Source organism: Lupinus angustifolius, chromosome LG17 (assembly GCF_001865875.1).
Source record: "Lupinus angustifolius cultivar Tanjil chromosome LG17, LupAngTanjil_v1.0, whole genome shotgun sequence".
NCBI lineage: Eukaryota > Viridiplantae > Streptophyta > Magnoliopsida > Fabales > Fabaceae > Lupinus > Lupinus angustifolius.
This window is the reverse complement of record NC_032025.1, coordinates 2,934,172-2,955,354: the sequence shown is the minus strand read 5'-3', so window position 1 is coordinate 2,955,354 and position 21,183 is coordinate 2,934,172. Positions and strand designations below refer to the sequence as shown.

General features: G+C 31.0%; 4 protein-coding genes across 5 annotated transcripts; 3 read left to right on the top strand and 1 right to left on the bottom strand.

Moving 5' to 3' along the window:
• On the bottom strand, positions 2,605-5,549 carry LOC109330617 (serine/threonine-protein kinase SRK2E-like). 2 transcript variants are annotated; one of them, XM_019564869.1, is made up of 9 exons: positions 5,048-5,549; positions 4,878-4,952; positions 4,336-4,437; positions 4,178-4,231; positions 3,997-4,089; positions 3,793-3,885; positions 3,503-3,607; positions 3,376-3,411; positions 2,605-2,914 (listed from the first exon to the last, which is right to left on the bottom strand). In XM_019564869.1, exons 1-9 carry the CDS (start codon positions 5,168-5,170, stop codon positions 2,702-2,704), a joined length of 894 nt encoding a protein of 297 aa, XP_019420414.1. In that variant the 5' UTR covers positions 5,171-5,549; the 3' UTR covers positions 2,605-2,701. The 2 variants fall into 2 exon arrangements, with proteins under 2 accessions (XP_019420414.1, XP_019420413.1); XM_019564868.1 differs by having other exon boundaries at positions 3,313-3,411; positions 5,048-5,545.
• LOC109330736 (calcineurin B-like protein 1) lies at positions 7,873-11,708 on the top strand. The gene is made up of 9 exons (XM_019565018.1): positions 7,873-8,028; positions 8,689-8,860; positions 9,673-9,755; positions 10,216-10,275; positions 10,602-10,710; positions 10,805-10,857; positions 11,059-11,139; positions 11,257-11,369; positions 11,451-11,708. The coding sequence occupies exons 2-9, from the start codon at positions 8,779-8,781 to the stop codon at positions 11,515-11,517; spliced, it is 648 nt and encodes a 215-aa protein (XP_019420563.1). The 5' UTR covers positions 7,873-8,028; positions 8,689-8,778; the 3' UTR covers positions 11,518-11,708.
• Positions 12,503-17,360, top strand: LOC109331880 (decapping nuclease DXO homolog, chloroplastic). The gene is made up of 13 exons (XM_019566649.1): positions 12,503-12,942; positions 13,836-14,083; positions 14,354-14,419; positions 14,536-14,614; positions 14,772-14,851; positions 14,947-14,970; positions 15,137-15,261; positions 15,742-15,958; positions 16,080-16,133; positions 16,222-16,268; positions 16,470-16,554; positions 16,873-16,936; positions 17,228-17,360. Exons 1-13 carry the CDS (start codon positions 12,600-12,602, stop codon positions 17,329-17,331), a joined length of 1,536 nt encoding a protein of 511 aa, XP_019422194.1. The 5' UTR covers positions 12,503-12,599; the 3' UTR covers positions 17,332-17,360.
• LOC109331226 (casein kinase II subunit beta-3-like) lies at positions 18,546-21,179 on the top strand. The gene is made up of 5 exons (XM_019565601.1): positions 18,546-18,832; positions 18,925-19,143; positions 19,915-20,024; positions 20,111-20,273; positions 20,825-21,179. Exons 1-5 carry the CDS (start codon positions 18,652-18,654, stop codon positions 20,953-20,955), a joined length of 804 nt encoding a protein of 267 aa, XP_019421146.1. The 5' UTR covers positions 18,546-18,651; the 3' UTR covers positions 20,956-21,179.

The window sequence follows — 21,183 nt, the reverse complement described above, 5'->3', positions numbered from 1 at the left end:
AATAACTATATTTATATTTATAAATTTATTATAATTATTATAAAATATATAACTTAATATTATAATTAGCAAGTCATCAATATTGATATGTGATTTATTTAATTAGTGAAATTCTAGTTCAACCAATATATCATCTTACATTTACTTTGACCAGTATAATAAATGATACAATATTAATAACACTTAAAATTATAATTAATGCAATAGTTTTTAAGGAATTTTTTTACATATAAATAACAAATAATGATTTCTACATAATAAAATAGTGTACTTATTATACATGATGAATCTTGTAAAATAAACTATAATAAATATTGAAGGAAAATTGTGATATCAATTCTTTTTCTCAAATTGTCTTTCAATGGTTAGGACGTGTCAAGATCGTTAATTAGAACTTAATAAAATAAAAATTAAATAATAAATAACAATATTTTGATATGGCAAATAGTCATTGATACTAAATAGTAGAAACCTTCTAATAAATATTTGGTAACATCAATAATAATAATAACAAATACTTTAGCAGATGCAAAAAATAAATATGGATATTTTCTTATTTAATGTAAAATATATAAATATAATAATAAAAAAATCATGAATATTCAATTCTATCTCAAACTCATTATTTGAAAGGTGATGATATTTCGTTTTATGTTCTTTAAAATACATTAAATAGTGAAACAGATTTCTATCAATAACTACATGACTCATGAACAAGTCAAACAATTTTTTACCAATAACTACGTTATTAGTTATTCTTGATTCTTTAATACGTGTAGGTGTGGATGTGTAAGGTAAATTTTTATAAGACATATAAATAATATTTTGTGCTTAATGCATAAATAAATAAAAGAAATTCAGCAAGTAGAAAACTTAATGTATTAGTTCATGCAAGAAACGAGATTATTGTCTAGTACAAGCAAATAAAGTGTTAATAAATTTTCCGGACAACCAATTAACTCCCAAGTCTATATATCTAATCTAAGACCAATACATCTCAAAATTAGACATAAAAAAGGCTTTTACATTTTGACAGCTTAATGACAACTCTAACTCATTAGGAATATGATATATTTTTCATTTCAATTTATGAGAATTATTGAAATGGAAAGAATAGGAGAGGAAACACTGAAAGAGGAATGAATAACGATATGTGGCAAAAAAAACAAGATCTAACTAAAATTATTTTCTGTAAAATAAACTTAAAAATTAACAAAACACTTTTTCTCTCTAATACTCTAATATTGGTCTCTCTAATAGGAAAGAAATTTCAACTCAACTTTTTTATGATTTGTTTTTAGTCTAACTACACTATAATTGTAATAATTGAACTCAATGATCACACAAATCGGTTATAAACCAATAAGAATAATCTCCTAGAGTCATAGTTTATGGGTTGAAATCATCTCCTTTGTTAGGCCCAAATTCTAACATGTAGCGAAAAAATTAAGACTTTAGATTTTTTATTAATTTTGAAATAAATAAATTAGAATTTTATAAATTTATCCATTCTCTCACATCTGAAGGTCTAATACTTACCATGGTCTTTTTCATTATCAGACTCACTCAGATCCTCTCAAGTATTGAGCCCAAATTCTAACATGCTAGACAACTCCAATTTATTTTTGAAATAAATAAATTAAAAACTTATCAAATTATACCTCTTCTCACATTCTAGTACTATGCTGGCGAAAGAAAATTATTTCCCCACTTTTATGCTCAAAAGTTGGTGCTGAGATACTCTTTAGAACTCAAGAGTTTACTATTAATCCTAAATTATAAGGTGTGGCACACAAACAAATTAAGGCTTCAAATTTCTTATTATTTTTTAAATAAATAAGGTTATAAATTTACCTCTCTCATCCAAGGAAGGAAAATGTTAAATAAAATAATAATAATTAGTTTTTAGTGAATTTACTTAAATCGCCCATCTATTTTTTACACATATAAAAAGCTTCTCAATTTTTACATATATATTACATTAGCTATCTCTATATGGGACATAAGTATGATTTTTTTAAATAAATAAAAACATGATAGATATAATTAAATTAAAGAAAATATGTTATAATGTGGAAACAAATATAAATAGTAATAGTTAATACATTTTCATTATTATTTTTTTTGTTACAATATGTTATAACAATATATTCTTAGAATTATTAAACTTGTCTCCACAATGTATCATATTTTATTTAACTTAATTATACTTATCATTATTTTTTATTTAAAAGATCACAGTTATTTCTTATATATGTGTGATCAATGTAATACATGTATAAAAATTAGTGATTTTTGTAAGAGTAAAAAATTGAGAGGTAATTTATATAATTTCACTAGGGGACATTTGTATAATTTACTCAAATAAAAACCTTATCTTGTGTCTGTAAATAAATAAATATTAAACCAGTAACAATACATTAAGTAACATCAACAGAAAGACACCATAGCATTAATATAAAATTCATAACTAATAATAAAGTCTCTATAGTTAAATGCATGACAGAATAAATTATAAGGTACATAATGTACTTGTTAAATTCTATTGATGATCTTTGTGAAAAAGTAATATGAGATGATTCTAACCCGTAGTATTATATTCACTTAATCAATACAAATACATGATTTCAACAACGTAGCCAAACACAAATTAATTTAGGCTTCCATGGTACAATTTTCATATAGTTTCTTGCTAATAACATCAATTTCCGCGTCGATCCTGAGCATCATATGACTCTGTGAAAGCTTTGGATGGTGTTTTTGCCTCTTGTATGATCCGCATGATTTCTCCAACACTTCGGCATAGTTGGTATTTCTTTGTTGCCTCGGAAGCTTTATTATTAATATCAATTATCTGTTTATGCCATTTCTTCACAAACCAAGGGTGCTGTTTTATCCCTGATATTTTGATCCTCTATAACAAAGATGAGAAATAATTAGTTTTAAAAGACAAGGAGATTATTCTCAGTATATAGAGAACTGAAATCACTTGAATACAATAAACCTGATATTTTAAGGTTGAATTAAATGAATTTTATCTAGAACCATTCTTTTTATAAAAGTCTAGAACCATTACTATGAACATTTGTAGTTTTTGCATTGAATGTTTAATTAATTAGAGTACTTGATGAGTCCTACAATTTGACATGAGAGTAATGATACTTCCACATTAGTTTTCACAACATCACTTGTTACACTAATTTTATAACCATCTATCAAAAGAGTTCTACTTCATAAATATTTAAGTGTGTATATTGGTGGGATAAAAAAGGTGAAATAAACAAATTTCCCAATGGAATTAACTATAGTTACCTTAACAGGATCAGCAACAAAAATAAGTGAGAGGAGATTTTTACACTCTGTAGAAAGATGTACATCTTTGGGTATGGAGAACTGAACATTCATTATTCTCTGCCAACATAAAAAAATAGGTGAGAGTTAAACTTCATATTATAGATAAAACTATAGAAGGTACTAACCATAATGGAATATAAGAGCTTACTTGAACCGTCTTTCTGATATCTTTAGGATTTTCTGGATCTTCAAATGGGTATGCTCCAACTAACATGGTGTAAAGAATCACACCACATGACCAAACATCAACAGCCTACAGAATTGCCAATTAATGAACTAAAATCAGTATTTTTGGACTATATATTAAATTGTTTATTGTGATATACTATAAGCTAAGTGTGATCAATTGTAAAACCATGGCTTCCAAAATACCATTGCCTATGACTTAAGTTAATTTTTAAACCACTGGAGGAATAACAGAATCTCAAATCTCAATACCTTTCCATCATACTCCTGGCGAAAAAAAACTTCAGGAGCAACATATGTAGGAGTTCCAACTGTTGATTTTGGTCTAGAGTGAAGTAAATTAGACTGCAATTGAATATTGAATTAAATAGGAAAAGTCAATAAACAAAGACAATTAATATATGAAAGTGCTACTTCAGATTAAAAGGATCATTTTTGTAAGATGGTAGGACTAACCTTGGAGAAACCAAAGTCACAAATTTTGAGTAGAGGAACTGGATTTCCATCCAAGAGAATGTTTTCCATTTTGAGATCTCTGTGACAAATTTGCTGCAGTAGAATGTTAGATAATATATTCATAATGATTTTAATGTGTAACAAACAACAACATAAAAGGAATCATGAGTACAATATATACCATGGAATGACAGTAACCAACTCCGGATATTAGTTGCTGGAAGAAAAATCTTGCCTGCAATATTAGAGTTCAGAAACATTTATCAAGAAATGGTAATTCACACATGTAGTTGGATTATTATATTTTTTTAAATGTACAAACTATGAAACTATACTAACCAGATCTTCAGTGAATGGACCATTGTTACATATCCTATCAAAGAGTTCACCACCACCAGCATATTCCAGGACAAGAGCTAAATGAGTAGTGGTTAGAAATACCTACAGAAAGTTCTCACATTCAGCATTTGTTGTAGATATATAACTTCTAAAACCTCCTACTAGAATGCATCATGATTGTGTATTACTAAAAGTGTGTTCCAGTGCACAAGAGTTCCAGTACACAGTCTTACATTTACAGGATTTGAATCTGTAAACTCGTGGTCATTAAGCAACAGGTGCACTCTTTGATTTGAAATTATGACTTCATGATTGTATATTATTAATTATATTAAAATTTAGTCCTAGCCCACAACACATCATTACATGAGTATTTTTTCCCTTATGAAGGAGGTGAGAACTATTTTATTTCTGCGGATATTTTCAAATCATTGAACTTGGTTTGCAAAAATTCGTTGTAAGTGTAACTAACAACAATATAAACCTTTAGGAAAGTAAGAGTAATTATAATTTAAGGTAGAAAGAGAAAAATAAAAACTTACATCTTTGAACCTGATAATATTTTGATGCCTTAAAGATCGGTGATTAATTATCTCTCTTTGAACATTCTTATCAATCTGATACCACCAACATAACTCACTCAGCTAAACATTATATACATAAACTAAAGAAGATTATATTAATAAAAGAATAATGAAAAGGAAACTTTTACCTTTTCTCCCCTTAGAATGAATTTGATAGCAACAAGGTGCCCTGTGTTATTATCTTTTGCCAACTTTGTCACTGCGAAATTACCATAACCAATTTCTCTTATTATCTCATACCGTTCTTCCATAATTCACTTTTCTCTATTCCTACGAGATCACTCAACAACCACCGTAGAAGAAAACTGTTGGTATTTCTTTGTGTACAATAATAAGGTGTCTCTGGTTGATACTCAAAACTCAAAAGATTAATACCTCCAAAAACGCGTAAAAGTCACTGAATGAAAGGCGTGGTGATATTTATATGCGTCTGTTGGGGATGATGAAATAAATGATTGATTGATTCAACGGAGAGAGAAATCAAGATAATCTTAATGGATTAATTGTCGGTTAAGATATGATATGAGAATAGAAATCTTTTAGGATAGTGTTCTTTATTTTATCGGATACTGCACAATAACATTCGAGTTCGTGATGTGATAAGACAACGCAATCAAGATACACTTCCACGCTCACTAAGGAGAATCATTTCCTTAGATAATAATGGATTACAGAGGTAAGTTGTTATTGTTATTTATGTACTTGTTAAAACTATCAAGAAGCTAAAAAGTGTCACAATCTTTTGTTGTTTCAAGTTATTTGTAATAAAATTGTTTCTTTACTACCAAAGATTTTCAATACTAACTCTAGTTTCTACTCAGAAAATGAGTATTGAATTTCTTTATTCAATTGGGTCAAAGCCAAACAAAAAACGAACAGAGATCTACTATTTCAAATTATGTGTCAAATTTTGTCTTATAGTGATAAAAACATATAGGTTAATTAAAAAATTTAAATATTTATATTTTTTATACTTTTGTTTTATTGTCATTTGTAGAACACATTTAGAATAACATATTTTTATTTGAATAATACTTCAAGCAGAGTAGAGTGGAGAATTTATTGTCATTCATGTCAAGACTAAAGAACATTTTTTTTATACAAAGACTTAAGAACATTTGAGTAAAGGAAACTTAGTTAAAACATGGAACATGAAACAAAGTTATGCATTGTTAACATGATACAATATAAACTACTTTAATATATCATAGATGTAAAAATATAAGTGTACATGTAAATACTCAAAATATATTTTCTCTCATAGATTAAGGGGTATGTGAATATAGTACATCTAATGGATGAATAAATTAAATCCCATAGTTTATGACCTCAAAATAAATAATTTTTTTCCGTTGGCTCTTTTAGTTTTAAGTGACGTCGAATACTTTACGTCTTCTTCTTCCTTGGCCTCCCTCTCATATTCTCAAACGACACGCACAAAAGACATATATGCTTAGTTTGCTCGTTCTTTAGGTATTGTCGTTTTATTTCCATACATAACCCACAAGTCTGCCTGCATATGAAAACAAATCATATATGTGCGAATACAAAATGATATCCACCCCAAATTAAATGTTATCACAAATTGTCTAGCTCTAAATTTTTAAAAAAAATATTGTTGTAATTTTATCTTCAAAAAACTTCAAATCGAGGGAATAACAAAATACACACATAGAGGTTTTGAAGAGTTTAAGAAACCATTTAAAACCTTTCACTCTCCTTCATCCAACTCTCAAAAAAGGGAAAATTTTTATCTCTTCCCTTCTGTTCCAAAATTCCACTCTCAAACAAGCCTAAGAACCGTAAGAATTTTACGTATGTCATAATGTCAATTATATTAAGAGTAAATTATATCAATACTCTCTCAATGCGAAATTATACAAACCACCCATCACTTTTCTGCACCTATACAGACCCCATACTTTTTCACTCATGCATGAAAAATAAGGATAATCTTTTAAACAAAAAATGTGATAAATGCAATTAAGTTAAATAAAACATGGATATTGTGGAGACAAATCCAAATAATATATGAGTCAATACTTCATTATTATTTTTGGTTCGTTACGATATAGTATAAGAACGATTTAAACAATATCTTTTTAGAATTGTTTATGCATTTTATAACCAAAAAAATAATAAAGATACATTCATTTTTATATTATTTGGATTTTTCCTCACAGTATACTATGTTTTGTTTAACTTGATTGCATTTATCACATTTTTTGTTTAAAATATTACACTTATTTATCATGCGAGATGATCAGTGTAATCAAAATATAAAAACTATGAGAAGTTTGTGTAGTATAGGTCGAGAAAAGTGAAGAGTGATTTGTGTAATTTCACTAAAACTTAGAGGTGTCACTATAATTAACTCTTATAATAATAATATTTGTAATATTTCTTCTCCAATATGTGAGTTTTGCAACTCATGATCTCTCCTTCTAGCTTATACCATGGGATATTCCTTTGGTGTAATTTTCTGGTTGTTTTGTTTTCTTTTACAAAATAATATATGTATTGAAAGTGTAAAAAATTTATATATTGTAATGTATTATCCATCATTCATACATATTTAGTATTAATGTAATATGAAAAATAACATATTAATAAGGATAAAATATGTTAAAATTAAATTACGCCAATTAATTCTTAAATTCTATATAGTTACAGTTACATGGCAATCTTTAGCTTGTTATGAAATATTGAAGCCCAAAGTAGCTTGTTTCCATCCCTATAAAATAGTTTTATTTTGTTATTGAATAAATTATGATTATTGATTAACCAACTAAGGGTGTAAAGTAATAAATAAACAATGCCCTGACCTACTTTAACGAGGAAGATCTGGAGCGTTTAATACGTATTATTAGTATATATCCGACGGCGGAGTGAAAAGAGAATATAAGAAATTTGTACGTGAGTTGTACCGCGTTGGCGTTTCCAAATTCCAAACAACACTCAATTATAAAACAAACACCGCGTACGTTGTATCTCATTTCTGGTTAAGCAAGCCACCGCCTGGTTCGTATAGGCACATATATATACACAACTATATGATAAGAATATAATCTAAATTACCAAATTTCTACACCAATTATTCATTCCATTGGTTAGTCTCTTCTTCTCTCTTTTTCCGTCCTTATTCGTCAACCATGTTATTGTATTCTACGTATATTTTTTCATCAAACATGAAACTTCTATTGATTTTGCTTTATTTGATTTTGAGGTTCTACGTGCATGAGATTATAGATGTATAAAGAGGTTGAAAAGTTATTAGTTAACCTACTTTGCTTGCTTTGGTAACGTTAATTAATGATTATAGATCGATGTTATTAATTCATGCAAAGGTTGACAACTTGCATGGAATTATGAGGTTTTGTTAGGTTAACCTTTTAAGTTTTCCGTTGGCTAAGAACAATTACATAAATTGCATTCTTAGAGGATATTTAGATTGATAGAAAATTATCTCATCTATAATTTAACTAGTCTCAATTTTTTTTAGTTTATTTTATCTATTGGTTATTATTTGAGTTCAGTATCTTATCATTTATAACAACTTATAACAACTTCTGCTTATATAATAAATTGTTTGGAACTAACTTATCAAATTATCTTTTAAGTGATCATAGGTTGTTATGGAATTCAGTTTTGGAACTTTACAATCGTTTATTTATATTTTTCCATCTTCATTACCAGTTTATAATATTTATCATTTTTATTGTTTCTAATTATTTCAAGTTATGGTGTTTGAATATGGGATAATTTGCAGTTGCAAGTTGAAGATGATTTTGATAATAATTTATAGTGAAATCCGGGAACTGCTGTAGTTTGTGCTGCATTGCTAGCATTTCCTTCATAGATGGGCTGTTTTAACTCTAAAGTAGCAGGACAATACTTTCCAGGGCAGGAAGACCCTGCAATCCTTGCATCACAGACTGTTTGTAAGTTATTTTTTTGTATATAAAGCAAATCAGGCAAAGCTATAGTTATTGTAAAATTATAAGATTTGTAGCTATTTGTCTACAATTTTGACTCTTGTTGGTAAGGTCACATATCTTGCACGTAATTATAAACATAATCAAAATAAGAACAAGTATGTATATATAAAAACTTAGCAAACATAAGAAGTGAAATAGGGGAAAGTTTGAATGATTTTCTTAGTTTCTACTGTGTTTGTGGTTTAATACCCACTTCTTTTCTCTTGCATTACATTCCTTGAGGTATAAACTTTTCCATTATGTCACTTCTTAAAACCCCATTTGTATTAACACTTTTGGGTTCATCAGCTCTTCAAGGAACCATTTGGCATCACTGCAGATATGTATCTAAATACCTAATGCATGTGCACTTAATATTTCATACACTCCCTGTAGCTGAAACTTGCAAGATGATCAAAATGTTAATGAATTGTCCCTATGTTTTATATTTTATATTTAAGGTTGTGCTTTTTGCTTCTTCCCTCCATTTGCAAACAGTATTGTTTTCTTATTTGGAACTCACAAGTTAGACCTATGAATTCACCAAGCTTTGCTTATGTAAAATCAAAAGTGAGACTTCTTGGTTCATCACCTCAAACTCTATTGTTAATGAATGTAGTGATTGCATTTGAGTTATATGGTGCACTAGTTATATAAAATAAAATAAAAACATCACTATCTTTGTGATATATGTCATGGAATTTTTCTGTCTCTGTTATTCATGCAATGATATATAATTTTTAGTTTAAACTTGCCTTTTAATTTTGGTTTTCCAGTCACCTTCAGTGAGGTGGAAGCACTGTTTGAACTTTTTAAGAGCATCAGCGGCTCTGTCATTGATGATGGACTAATAAGCAAGGTATCATACCAAACATGCATTCTTTTTTCTGCAATACTTAGTTTATAATGGTTGCTAGTTTTTGTTGTTTCTACCTTCCTTTGTTCATTGTTAAACTAATTTCCCATAATTCTGAGAACTCTCCTGTTGTGTGTATCTTGTTAGAACTAAGAATTCAGGTTGTCACTTTTGCTCGCAGTGTCAATATTAGGAACTTTCAGGTTAATCTATTATGTGTTAGTCTAAGATAGCTGGTTATAATTTTTTCAATGATCATGCCAGAAATGAATGATCTACAGTTTCTTTTTAATTTGTGCCTGCGCCTCATATATCTTGATTTTAACATTTTTGGGGCTATTTTGTGTACTTCTTCGTGCATTGTTGTTATTTAGTTACCATTTTGGTTACTGTTGTTTTATGCTCTTCACATTGAATTTTTAGCCTCTGTAATGTGTAGTATGATAGTTTTCACTATTTGCAGGAAGAATTTCAATTGGCAATTTTCAAGAGTAGGAAAGAAGAGAATCTTTTTGCAAATCGGGTACTATACATCATCCCTTTGTTTTTTTAACAAGTAAATTATAATAGTAGGTTTTGCAAGCTTGTCTGAATTCCCAGCACAAATGCACTAGTTAGAATTTAGAAAGAAAAAAAGGGTATAACAAAAATCCTTTTTACTATACTGTTAATTTAATAAACTTGTTAATTTATTAACCAACTTATGAGCCTAAAATCCTAAATCATGTTTGTGACTGTGTGAAGCATTATGGTTTGAACAAACTAACATGTCTATCTCTACATGAAGTAAGCCTTTTCTATTAAATGTCATTATATCACTATATTGATATAATGTTTTTGTATATTCAGATCTTTGATCTATTTGATGTCAAAAGCAAAGGAGTCATTGACTTTGGTGACTTTGTTAGAGCACTCAGTGTCTTCCACCCAAATGCACAACAACAAGTCAAGATAGATTGTAAGTTGAAGATTGAAAACTCAAGTCATTGTAGATTATCCTTAATTCCATATCTGCCTATACTAATATCATAACTTATGGCATTTTCTTGCAGTTTCTTTTAGGCTCTATGATTTGGACGGTACAGGCTTTATAGAGCGCCACGAGGTAAGATGCTCATAATTTTTTCAAACACCTAGAAATTCTCATAAGCCTAGATGATATGTTGAGTATATTAATCAGATGATGATGGTTTTCATTCCAAAATCTCTGTCATGGTTTCTCATATGAATCCCATAAGTTCTGTATATTAGTGTTGTCTAAAATATCAACTCATTTGCTTACAAGTACTTTGGCAATTTCTTATAGGTCAAGCAAATGATAATTGCACTTCTTTGTGAGTCTGAAATAAAGTTGACAGATGAGATGATAGAAACGATTATTAACAAGGTAAGTTGTGTTTGCCAAAATCCTATATAATATAATGTATTAGCTAAATAATTTAACAAGAAAGTTGATGAACAATATTCATATAGTTTATTGATAATGTTATGTTTTTATGACTAGACTTTCTTGGCTGCTGACCCAAACCAAGATGGGAAAATAGACAAGTCCGAATGGCAAGACTTCGTTTCTGAAAACCCATCACTTCTAAAAATCATGACACTACCCTACCTAAGGTACGTGTTGAGTTATTTGTGAAAAATATTTAAATCACTTTCATTGAGATATTCTAATGAAGATTTGTTTCATGAATGCAGAGACATAACAACTTCTTTCCCAAGTTTTGTATTTAACTCCAAGGTGGACGATGCGGTTAACGCTTGATTGTTGAGAGCATACAGTTTTGATTATGCAATTACAGATAAAAGCGGGTTTTTTTTATTCTTTAAATATAAGAGCACATGATATAATAACAATGTAGATTAATATACATAGTGAGCCTTTCTTAGTAAATTGTATTTTACATTTTTGTTTCAGTGAAATTTCTGGTTTATGCCTTAATATTGAAAAATGTTGTCATGCCACTAAAGGGAGGTAATAGTTTGCGCGAGTTGACATGAATATGAATAATGATTCTGAATAAAATCAATTATATGTGTGCATCGTTAAAAAAATACTCAGTGAAAAGCGAAAACTTGCTATAATGTCAATTTATCTAATCACTAAATCACTTGCATTAAAGGTCTCTATCTGGGTTCCAACTTCTAACAAATTAAGAAATTTATACGAAGATATGATAAGATGGATGAATCAATGATGAATGATATGCTAACACCGTAAAAAAACTTTATACTATCGTAACATAGATTTTCAACTCTTATAAAAACCATGTGCACTGCCAAAGAAACTCTGCACATTCTATGTCTACTAAACTCATAGCATTCCGTAATTAAAGCATTTCATAGTTTATCCTGATTCAAGCAATATTATCTAGTGAAAGATATACATACTTTTAGAAAGAAAAAAGTGTTTGATTAAATTTATATGATTTTATATAGTATTTTTTGTACAACAAAATATATATTGGGATCTAATAAGTAAAAAACTAATTATTTTTTGGTCGTCTTACAAAATATTGAGGCAAAAATCAAACTTTTGACATAATTCAATACCTGGAATTCGTGACGCCTACACAAGTAAACCAAAGTCTAAAGTCTAGTTAATCGATTCAATACACTATAGACACATATTTGTGTTGATCGGCGTGCTAGTTTTTTATTGGGCTAGTCGCGTACGTTTAAAGCAACAAGGCCTAAATGGGCTTAACCTTTCAGTTACAGGTCCATGAATAACAGTGAATGGCATAAATATTCAACACAGAATGTTAATCGTTAAGGTTCAATTCCAAAAGTAGACGCGAAGAACTACGAATACGAAGAACAATCCACAGTAACAACAAAGCTCAAATGGATTTCACCGAGAAAGATCTTTTCGGCGAAGATTCTGATAACGATAAAGACGCAACCCACTCTTCCTCTCGTTCTTCTTCACCATCCTCTTCTTCGTCCTCTTCTTCATCGTCTTCCTCATCTTCCTCCAACGCCAGTGACCACGGCGGCGCCGACTCCAGTTCCACCAGTGGAAGCGTCGGCGGCGGTGGTGATGACGATGAAGAAGATAATACCAGCAAAGCGTATTCCTCTCATCAAGATCATGATGAAGAAGACTATAACGAAGATAGAGATCTATTTGGTTCTGATAATGAAGATTACTGTAAAACCCTCGCGAAAAGCCCTCATCCTATTCCTGGTAAAATTTTATATCCATTTCTTTACTAATAACTGTTCATACTATATTTCATACCTTTGTTGTGTTGGTGGAAAATAGTGTAAGCATAGCGTATTCTATTAGTTTATCAACATTTTCGAATGTGTAAGACCATGTATGCCTTGTTAGTCACAACCAAACCATTACTATATTGTGTTGTTTGTTCCTTTCTTTTTCTTCTGACAGAATGATTAATTCATTGCATCTACAAGGCATTTTTTAGGACTACCATTTATGAAGTACTTCAACGTAGTTTCACGTTTATGTCTGACATTTTTTATACTCCTAACAGTATTTTTCATTGTTTTTTACTTTTACGTATTGATTTTTTATACTTTTATAGATGGAATTGACATGTAAATTAGATAAATAGTAGTAGTTTATTATATTTACGACAAATCATCCTTACTTTTAAGACAGTATTTATCTTTCGATTTCAGATTGGTGCTTTTATGTTGATTTCATATATTTTATCATAGTCCTGTTGTGTCATAAAAAGGCAACACAATGTGCAAGCATTGCACGTGGTGGAGTCTAGGTAGGACATGTTTATACAGTCTCCTGCAAGCAGAGACTTTCCGAAATACCTTATCTTTTAAGGTCACATGCCAACAACCTCACTGTTGCTACACCGTTCACACTCTTAAACTTAACATTGTTTTCTATAACTTCTAAATTTTCTGTATCCCCATATCTGTCCATGTCACATCTATCCATGGCCCGCTTTGTATCAATGCTTCCTAGACTACCATCATACTATGGTACTTATATAGTGCTGCATCAGTTGAAAAATGTCAATGAATTAAATAAAATAACATTGCTTGATTTACTTTTATAATTCGTTTTTTATGGCAAGATGTGATTTTTTATGGCAGTATTGCCTGCCATTCGCAATGTTAATAATCAGGGTAGAGGAGGTTTTGGTCGTGGTCGATGGCAGCCTGGTCATCAAAATGATAGGGGAGCAGGCCTTCTTCCTCGTCCTGGACCCTATCCACACAGACAAAACTTTGGGTATGGAAATAGGTTTCAGAATGGCCACCGTGATGAACGATTTGTGTCTGATATGAAGCTTACAAAGAGTGAAGAAACTCTGTCAAGGAAGTGCATTGCTTTTCAAGAGGTAGGGACATTCCCTGTTCCTGTATTTTACTACTGCTGCATTGAGCAATTTAATGTCAGTTTACTTAGATAATAAATGACTTCGAGACAAAGTATATCACTTTTTTTAAGGTTTCCTCACTGTCTGAAACCAGATAGGCGACGAAAAGGAAACTTCAGATTTGTATGATAAAAGTAAACATGTCTTTAAGTCTAGTGTTTTTTTTTCTCTGTCATGATTTCATACTGCGTTGTTTTGGTATAATTGTTATTAAATTTCTTATCTGGACAGCCATGTGAAATTGGCTGCTATAGTCGTGTAGAAGGCGGGCAAGTATATTTTGACGACCGTAGCTTGGTAAGCTATTTGCAGCTCCTGTACTTATTTAATTTTTATTTTCGTATGGTTCCTCTTACCATAAACCATGATGATGTTTTGCTCGTTTAAGCACTTTCTTTTTCTTGTTTATTTAGAGGCTTTTTAAGCGCCTTATAACTGAAGATGTTGGAGCTGATTTGAATGAAGGTTATGATACATTTGTACCTAAAAAAGGCATGTGATATATCTTTAACTTTAAGCTGCTGTTTTTAAATTTGAAGTTGGATTTCTTAATGCTACTAGCACTTCGGACATTTGAACATGAGAAGTGATATATGACTGTTTTTATATTTTAGTAATCCTTTTTATTTGTTGTTATTTCTTAAAGCAGACTTAGGCTCTGAGGGCTTTGGCGATCTACTTGCTTGCATTAGAGACAAAAATATCCCCCTTCAAAACATTCATTTTGTGGTATGGAGTATATATTATTCTAAAATTTCATAATATTATGTAACCGGATTTATTTCTTTAATGCATATGATAATCTTTTGTTCTATCCTTTGCAGACATATCGTAACAATCTTAATAAGGTAATCTATTATTCATTTTGTATTATGTTTGCTGCTGGTTAGAATATTGTCATATCATTATATTTGAGAAATTTACGAGATAAGTGGTGATTACCTTGTTAATTGTTAAACTTGAACATGTGTATCGATTGATGAGCTTATGAGTTTAATACTACTGTCTTTATAGATACTTGCTACAGCTTATGTTCGTCACGAGCCTTGGGAGATGGGGGTGCACAAAAGGAATGGTGTTGTCTATCTTGATGTTCATAGCCTACCAGAGAGACCACAAAGGGATATTGACCGCAGGAGGTACGTCGAGCCTTACCTATTTTATTTTTTTATGATTGGCCATTTCTATATTTATTATGAACAGCAATGGAGAATTGACCAAGGCACATAGTATCTGTATTTTTTGTATGAATTAATAACCAATATAACAATAAAGGGGTAGATGTCATGTATCCATTGCTCACTATCTTTCTCTCTCAACATGGCTGAAAATGGTGCTTTAGATTGAAACCAAGCTGGAAATGCTGATTTAATTTGTGGTGGAAGTTATTGTCAATATGGAATACTGAATGCAATCAAGATGAAGAGTTGTTGTATTTTTAAAATGAAACTGCAAATAGGGAAGAACGAATATTTAGTTTGTAAAAAATATATTATGTTTTACCTTCTACCACTCAACCATGTGACAGCCTAGTGATATATTACCACCTATTTTTTCATTAATTTTTTATTGAATTAGACAGGATTTGACATTGTTAACTTGTTTTGTTTGGCCATTAGATGTTATTGGGGATATTGTTTTGAGAGCCTTGCTACTGAAGATCCTACACGAGCTGATGGAGAGGGTATACATCATGTTGATGCAAATGTTGAATTCTGTTCTGTGATTAAGACAAAATTAGGGGCTCACCGTATCTTGATGGGTGCTGAGATGGATTGCTGTGATTCGACTGATGATGGAAAGAGATTTTATGTGGAGCTAAAGACAAGTCGTGAGGTTGACATTGTCACAGCTGCCTTTTGTTTTTATTTCTGTAACTTTGGCTTCTATAAGTGTTATTTTTCTTAATATTCTTTATGTTGGTTTAATGGCATGAGTATATTTTGTAATGATGCAGTTGGAGTATCATACTGAGGAAAGATTTGAGAGGGAGAAGCTGCTAAAGTATTGGGTACATTACCTATATTTTGTCTTGAATTTCTAGATTTTTTTTCTCTACTGTTCGATTAATTCAACAAGGTCATTGTTCTTGCGTACAGATTCAATCATTCCTGGCAGGTGTCCCATATATTGTCCTTGGGTATAGGTAATTATTTTTATTGTTTGAGATTATTATGGAAACTATGTTCTTGGAAATTGACTCACTTTAGCTTGATCTATCAAGCTGATGTCAGCTCATTGAAATGCAAATCATCCTCTTCAACATAGCATGTTTGACAAATTATAATCCATACTGCTAGTGGTTTCTTCTTTGTTTTTGTATTAAGATATGTGAGCTGTGATACAGGGATGATGCTGGTCGTCTTGTTCGGACTGAAAGACTTAGAACTAAAGATATAACACAGAGGGTAAAAACAAAGAACTACTGGCAGGTATATTTTTGCTTCTGTAATGTGCACTGTGTCTAATCTTTGTTTTGGTAGGTATTGCAAGACTGTGACAATTATAGTAACTCCCTCGTCCATCTAGTGGTTTCTTAACAGTGAATATTCCGAATATTAAATCCCCGCTCAGCCATTTAGGAGTATACTTTCATGTGCTTATACATGCAGTTGATGATATCATAGCTATTTTAGGATCATTTACTATTATCTTGGAGGTTAGGAGATCGAACTATTATGTAGTCCTATTTAGACAAAATAATATTGAATAGGCCTTTTTCTTCTCTTTCTAACAAAATTTGTTGCCAGGGAGGAGTCTGCTTGGCATTTGCTGATGAAGTGTTATGCTGGCTTTATGGAACCGTGAAAGAAAGTGGGTATTATTTTTCCTGTGTGTTTTATTTGTTTGTTGACAAACATATAGAAATCGAGTAAATCTTGTATAACCACAATTTCTATAAGACAACCAATAAAATGGCAACTTTACAATTTAAAAATACAAGTTAACTTGTAATTCTGATTGTTGCCTATGCAAGTTTAGCTGATAGAAAGGATGGTGAGGGGAAATTTTTCTGAAACTCCTTTTCAAATCAAATACCGTTCACTGTATAGGAAGAAATGCTTTCTTTGTGTGCCTGTTAATGTGTATATTTTTTGGTTTCAGATGAAGATTACATATTGCAATTTGCTCCACCTTTCAATCGTTTGGAACTTTTGCAAGCACAGTCATGCCCAGATGTAATTACTAGTCATCTGGATCTTTTGTAAACAACTATTGGAGACTTAACAATTATTTAGACAATGGAAGAGGGAATTAAAATGGGATTCCCTTGTAGCTTTAATTAGTACTTGAACTCCGAGGATATTGATACTCTACGTCAGTGCGAGAATAGTTTTCCATTTGCTTTCAACTTTATATATCTATTTCCTAAACTTGCTTTTCTTTCCGGGTCTTGACTCTTGAGAATGCCTTTACTTTGTTTTTTGAAATATAGAAATTGCCTTCCAAGAATTAGGATATTGTTTGAGCTTTGTTCATAAAAACTGTCTGGTTCCATATAACTGAAGCAAGACATAACATTATAACTTAGTGAGTATTGTATATTTTGCACAATGAACTCGACTTAGGTGATTTTGTGAATGGTTTGGTTGTATTTTTTAAACTATAAATTATTATATTTTCAAAGTTCTACCATTGAACTGTTGAAGTATTCGTTGGAAGGTAATTTATTTGGTTGCACATTTGAAGCAATAAAATTTAGAAAGCAGAAATATTTGATTTCATTTAACCGGATTGTAATCAGTCAAATACACTTGCATTTATGAAATTGTGACATGAAAACATTTTTGCAAAATATGAGAAAGAGTTTAAGATTTATGCAGATTTTTAATTGTTATTGTCAGTACCTTATTCACGTTTGATTTATATATTCTGTTTGATGTTTGTTAATAAATCAATGATTGATGAATCGGTGACAGTGTCAAAAATACTTATACTTCAGTGTATATATATTGATTCCTGTGAGAAAATAGTGTAACATGATTGTATATACTATATATACATGAAAAAGTAATGAATATAATAATGGTTGACATGATGAATATGAGATTTCTATTTGTTTAGGTTTCACAATTTGAGTTTTAACTTTATGTATATATTGATAGTGTAAATGTTTTTAATACTGTCAGTCAAATATTTATTTTTGATTTATTAGCTACTATTGACTCTCAAACAAAAGTAAGACAAATAAACAGACTGATGTACTGACAGTGGATGATATACTAATAGTATAAAAAAATTTACACCGCACAGATTTTAAACTCTAAATTGTTTTTTATTCAAGCACTCAACTTAAAATTATCTAGGACCATTATTTTTTACTGACCCTATTTCTTTACCACACTTCACAATTTAAACCCCTATTCCTAATAATAATAATAATAATATATAAATTAATAACAACTTTGATCAACACTCAACAACAATATTAATTTGAAAACCCTAGCGTGTATTGAAATAGGGATTTGGTTGAATCGGAATTCGGGTAAAAGAATGAGTGTGTGAAGATCGAAGGAGGTATCATCATCATGAACAGAGAAGGAGGAAGAGATGTTGGTGTTGATCGAAGGAAGCGAATCAACGAGGATCTTGATAAGCACCTTCACAAATCCTCCACTTCCGTTTCTACCTCGAAGCCAATCAAATTCATATTTCCCAATAACACTCATTTTTCTCCCACTAACAACTCCAACGCTTCTCTTTCTCATGGTTAGTTACCACTTATCACTATTTATCTATGTTTCCTTTTGATTATCTGTTATTTTTAGCTAACCTATTTCATATATGTATTGTGACTGTAGAGGAATCTGAAACAGACAGTGAAGAATCAGAGGTTAGTGGTTCTGATGGTGATGACACACCTTGGATCTCATGGTTTTGCAATCTCAGAGGAAATGAATTCTTTTGTGAGGTTGATGATGATTACATACAAGACAATTTCAACCTCTGTGGATTAAGCAGTCAAGTGCCTCACTATGATTTTGCGCTTGATTTGATTTTGGATGTTGACTCTACCCATGGTAAGTTTTTTTTTGTGTTTCAAGAGTTTTGTAAGTCTTCAGTATTATAGTTATAGTGAAATAAAGTGATAGTATGCATTGCAAATGAAAATTATTGTATGTTAGTTACTAGTGTACAGTTTTCTGACTGAAGCATGGAAATTTATTTTGCCTCAGACTGAATTTAAATTTTACTCTGGCCACTTTGTAGACAGAATAAAGTATCTCGTCTTACCTGGAGATAAGTTATCTCCTATTACGACTATATACTCTGAGGCAATTGCAATGGTGGAAGACTACCTCAGATTTTTCTTATCTATGCTCACCGGTATTATAGATTTCGGGCTCCTCATTTATCTCTGAAGATGTTGAGTAGTTGAGTGTAGTGTCTTGAAGCTCCCTTAATAGTAATAGCACCAGTCTCACCATCATCTCAGACACGAATCCTATTAATTTTAATAATACCACTGCGAATGGCTATATCAATAGGACTAACTTTGCATTTGATGCAATAGTGGCAGTAGAATCCAGGGTTGGTGGTGCTTGCACCATGTCAAGCGACAGTGGCGACCCTATTCATGAAGTTGCACCTCAGGGGATGGAGAAACATGCTATACAGTTTTGGGCCTTTATGAATTTTTAGAAGAAGTAAAAACAAAAATAGCACACATATCATAATTTAAATTGGCTAAGGAGATAACTTCTCTCCTATTTTGAGGAGATACTTTATTCTTTTTGCCAATTGTTTGTTTAGCTGATACCTTCCATTGATCGGAATGTCATTGGAATCAGATGAAATGCTCACAAAGGAAGAAAATGAGGAAATTGAATCAGCTGCTGGGATGCTCTATGGTTTGATTCATGTCCGGTACATCCTGACAAGCAAAGGAATGGCAGCCATGGTATGATTTTGCTGCCTGTTGTCCTTTTTTCATTCTTTACTTTAAACAAAGTTGGAATTGATATAATGACATTGGATTATCTACAGCTGGAGAAATACAAAAACTATGACTTCGGTAGATGCCCAAGAGCTTACTGCTCAGGGCAACCATGTCTTCCAGTTGGTCTGTCAGACATCCCTGGGTCAAGTACTGTGAAACTATATTGCCCAAGGTGTGAAGACGTTTACAACCCTCAGTCGAAGTATCATAGTATCCTTTGATTGTTTGATGTCTCTTGTCGAACTCCTATTAGTTATTTATCATGCCTCATGCAAATTCTATGGTTTTTATTATTCTCTAGTCCTTACACTTTTTGTGTGTGTTTCTGTCAAGCAATGTTTTGTTTGTAAGTTTGGCTTTTAGGAATTTTACTTTTCGGTGCAATGGTAAGGTTGTTTGTCTTATGACTTGGAGGTCTTTGATTCAAATCCTGGAAATAGTCTCTTTACTTCTGAGGATAAGGCTGTGTACTGGGCTGACCTTTTACTTCTCTCTTGCATTTATCTTTTGTTGTTTTTATTTTTATCTTCGTAAACTGCATTCTTTAAAAACAAATTAGAAAAAGATGTTGTATGCTGGTCCTAAATTGCTTCCTGTTTTCTTGCATTCTTTAAAGACAAATAATTGGATCTAACAAGTTTCTTACATTGTGATTAATCCCATTCTGGTGAGATTTGCTTATCATTAACTGAATTCTCAACATATTTTGTCATTCATGATGAAACACTATCCTATCCTGAAATTTCCTTAACAGCATCTAGATGTTGATGGAGCTTATTTTGGAACCACTTTTCCTAACCTCTTCTTAATGACATATGGGCATCTGAAGCCGCAAAAGCCGACACAAAGATACATTCCTCGAGTTTTTGGTTTTAAAGTTCACAAGCCATGAAGCTAAGATGTAATCTCAAGCTTGCTTCAAAGTATGAGTCTGCACATGCCTTTTTAGCGTTTTCTTTGTTATATTCCTTGAAAATTAAGTGGATTTTCATCTTTCCTAATTACAGTGTACATTTGACTGTTTTATTTAATATTTTATGGGATCATTTTGTAAAGATATACGCACGCATGACCCAGGGTATTAAGGGCTTAGTTTTATTTTAAGCTTCCTGTTCAGTGA

Coding starts and splice junctions, on each gene's coding strand:
- LOC109330617 (XM_019564868.1), bottom strand. CDS start 5,170: ATGGAAGAACGGTATGAGATAATAAGAGAAATTGGTTATGGTAATTTC. Junction 4,438..4,877: donor ATATTATCAGGTTCAAAGAT/GTAAGTTTTTAT, acceptor AACTTTCTGTAG/GTATTTCTAACCACTACTCA. Junction 4,232..4,335: donor GTCCATTCACTGAAGATCTG/GTTAGTATAGTT, acceptor CTAATATTGCAG/GCAAGATTTTTCTTCCAGCA.
- LOC109331226 (XM_019565601.1), top strand. CDS start 18,652: ATGAACAGAGAAGGAGGAAGAGATGTTGGTGTTGATCGAAGGAAGCGA. Junction 18,833..18,924: donor CAACGCTTCTCTTTCTCATG/GTTAGTTACCAC, acceptor TTGTGACTGTAG/AGGAATCTGAAACAGACAGT. Junction 20,025..20,110: donor GCAAAGGAATGGCAGCCATG/GTATGATTTTGC, acceptor GATTATCTACAG/CTGGAGAAATACAAAAACTA.
- LOC109331880 (XM_019566649.1), top strand. CDS start 12,600: ATGGATTTCACCGAGAAAGATCTTTTCGGCGAAGATTCTGATAACGAT. Junction 14,615..14,771: donor TACATTTGTACCTAAAAAAG/GCATGTGATATA, acceptor TTCTTAAAGCAG/ACTTAGGCTCTGAGGGCTTT. Junction 14,852..14,946: donor TTCAAAACATTCATTTTGTG/GTATGGAGTATA, acceptor TATCCTTTGCAG/ACATATCGTAACAATCTTAA.
- LOC109330736 (XM_019565018.1), top strand. CDS start 8,779: ATGGGCTGTTTTAACTCTAAAGTAGCAGGACAATACTTTCCAGGGCAG. Junction 9,756..10,215: donor ATGATGGACTAATAAGCAAG/GTATCATACCAA, acceptor CACTATTTGCAG/GAAGAATTTCAATTGGCAAT. Junction 10,276..10,601: donor AGAATCTTTTTGCAAATCGG/GTACTATACATC, acceptor TTGTATATTCAG/ATCTTTGATCTATTTGATGT.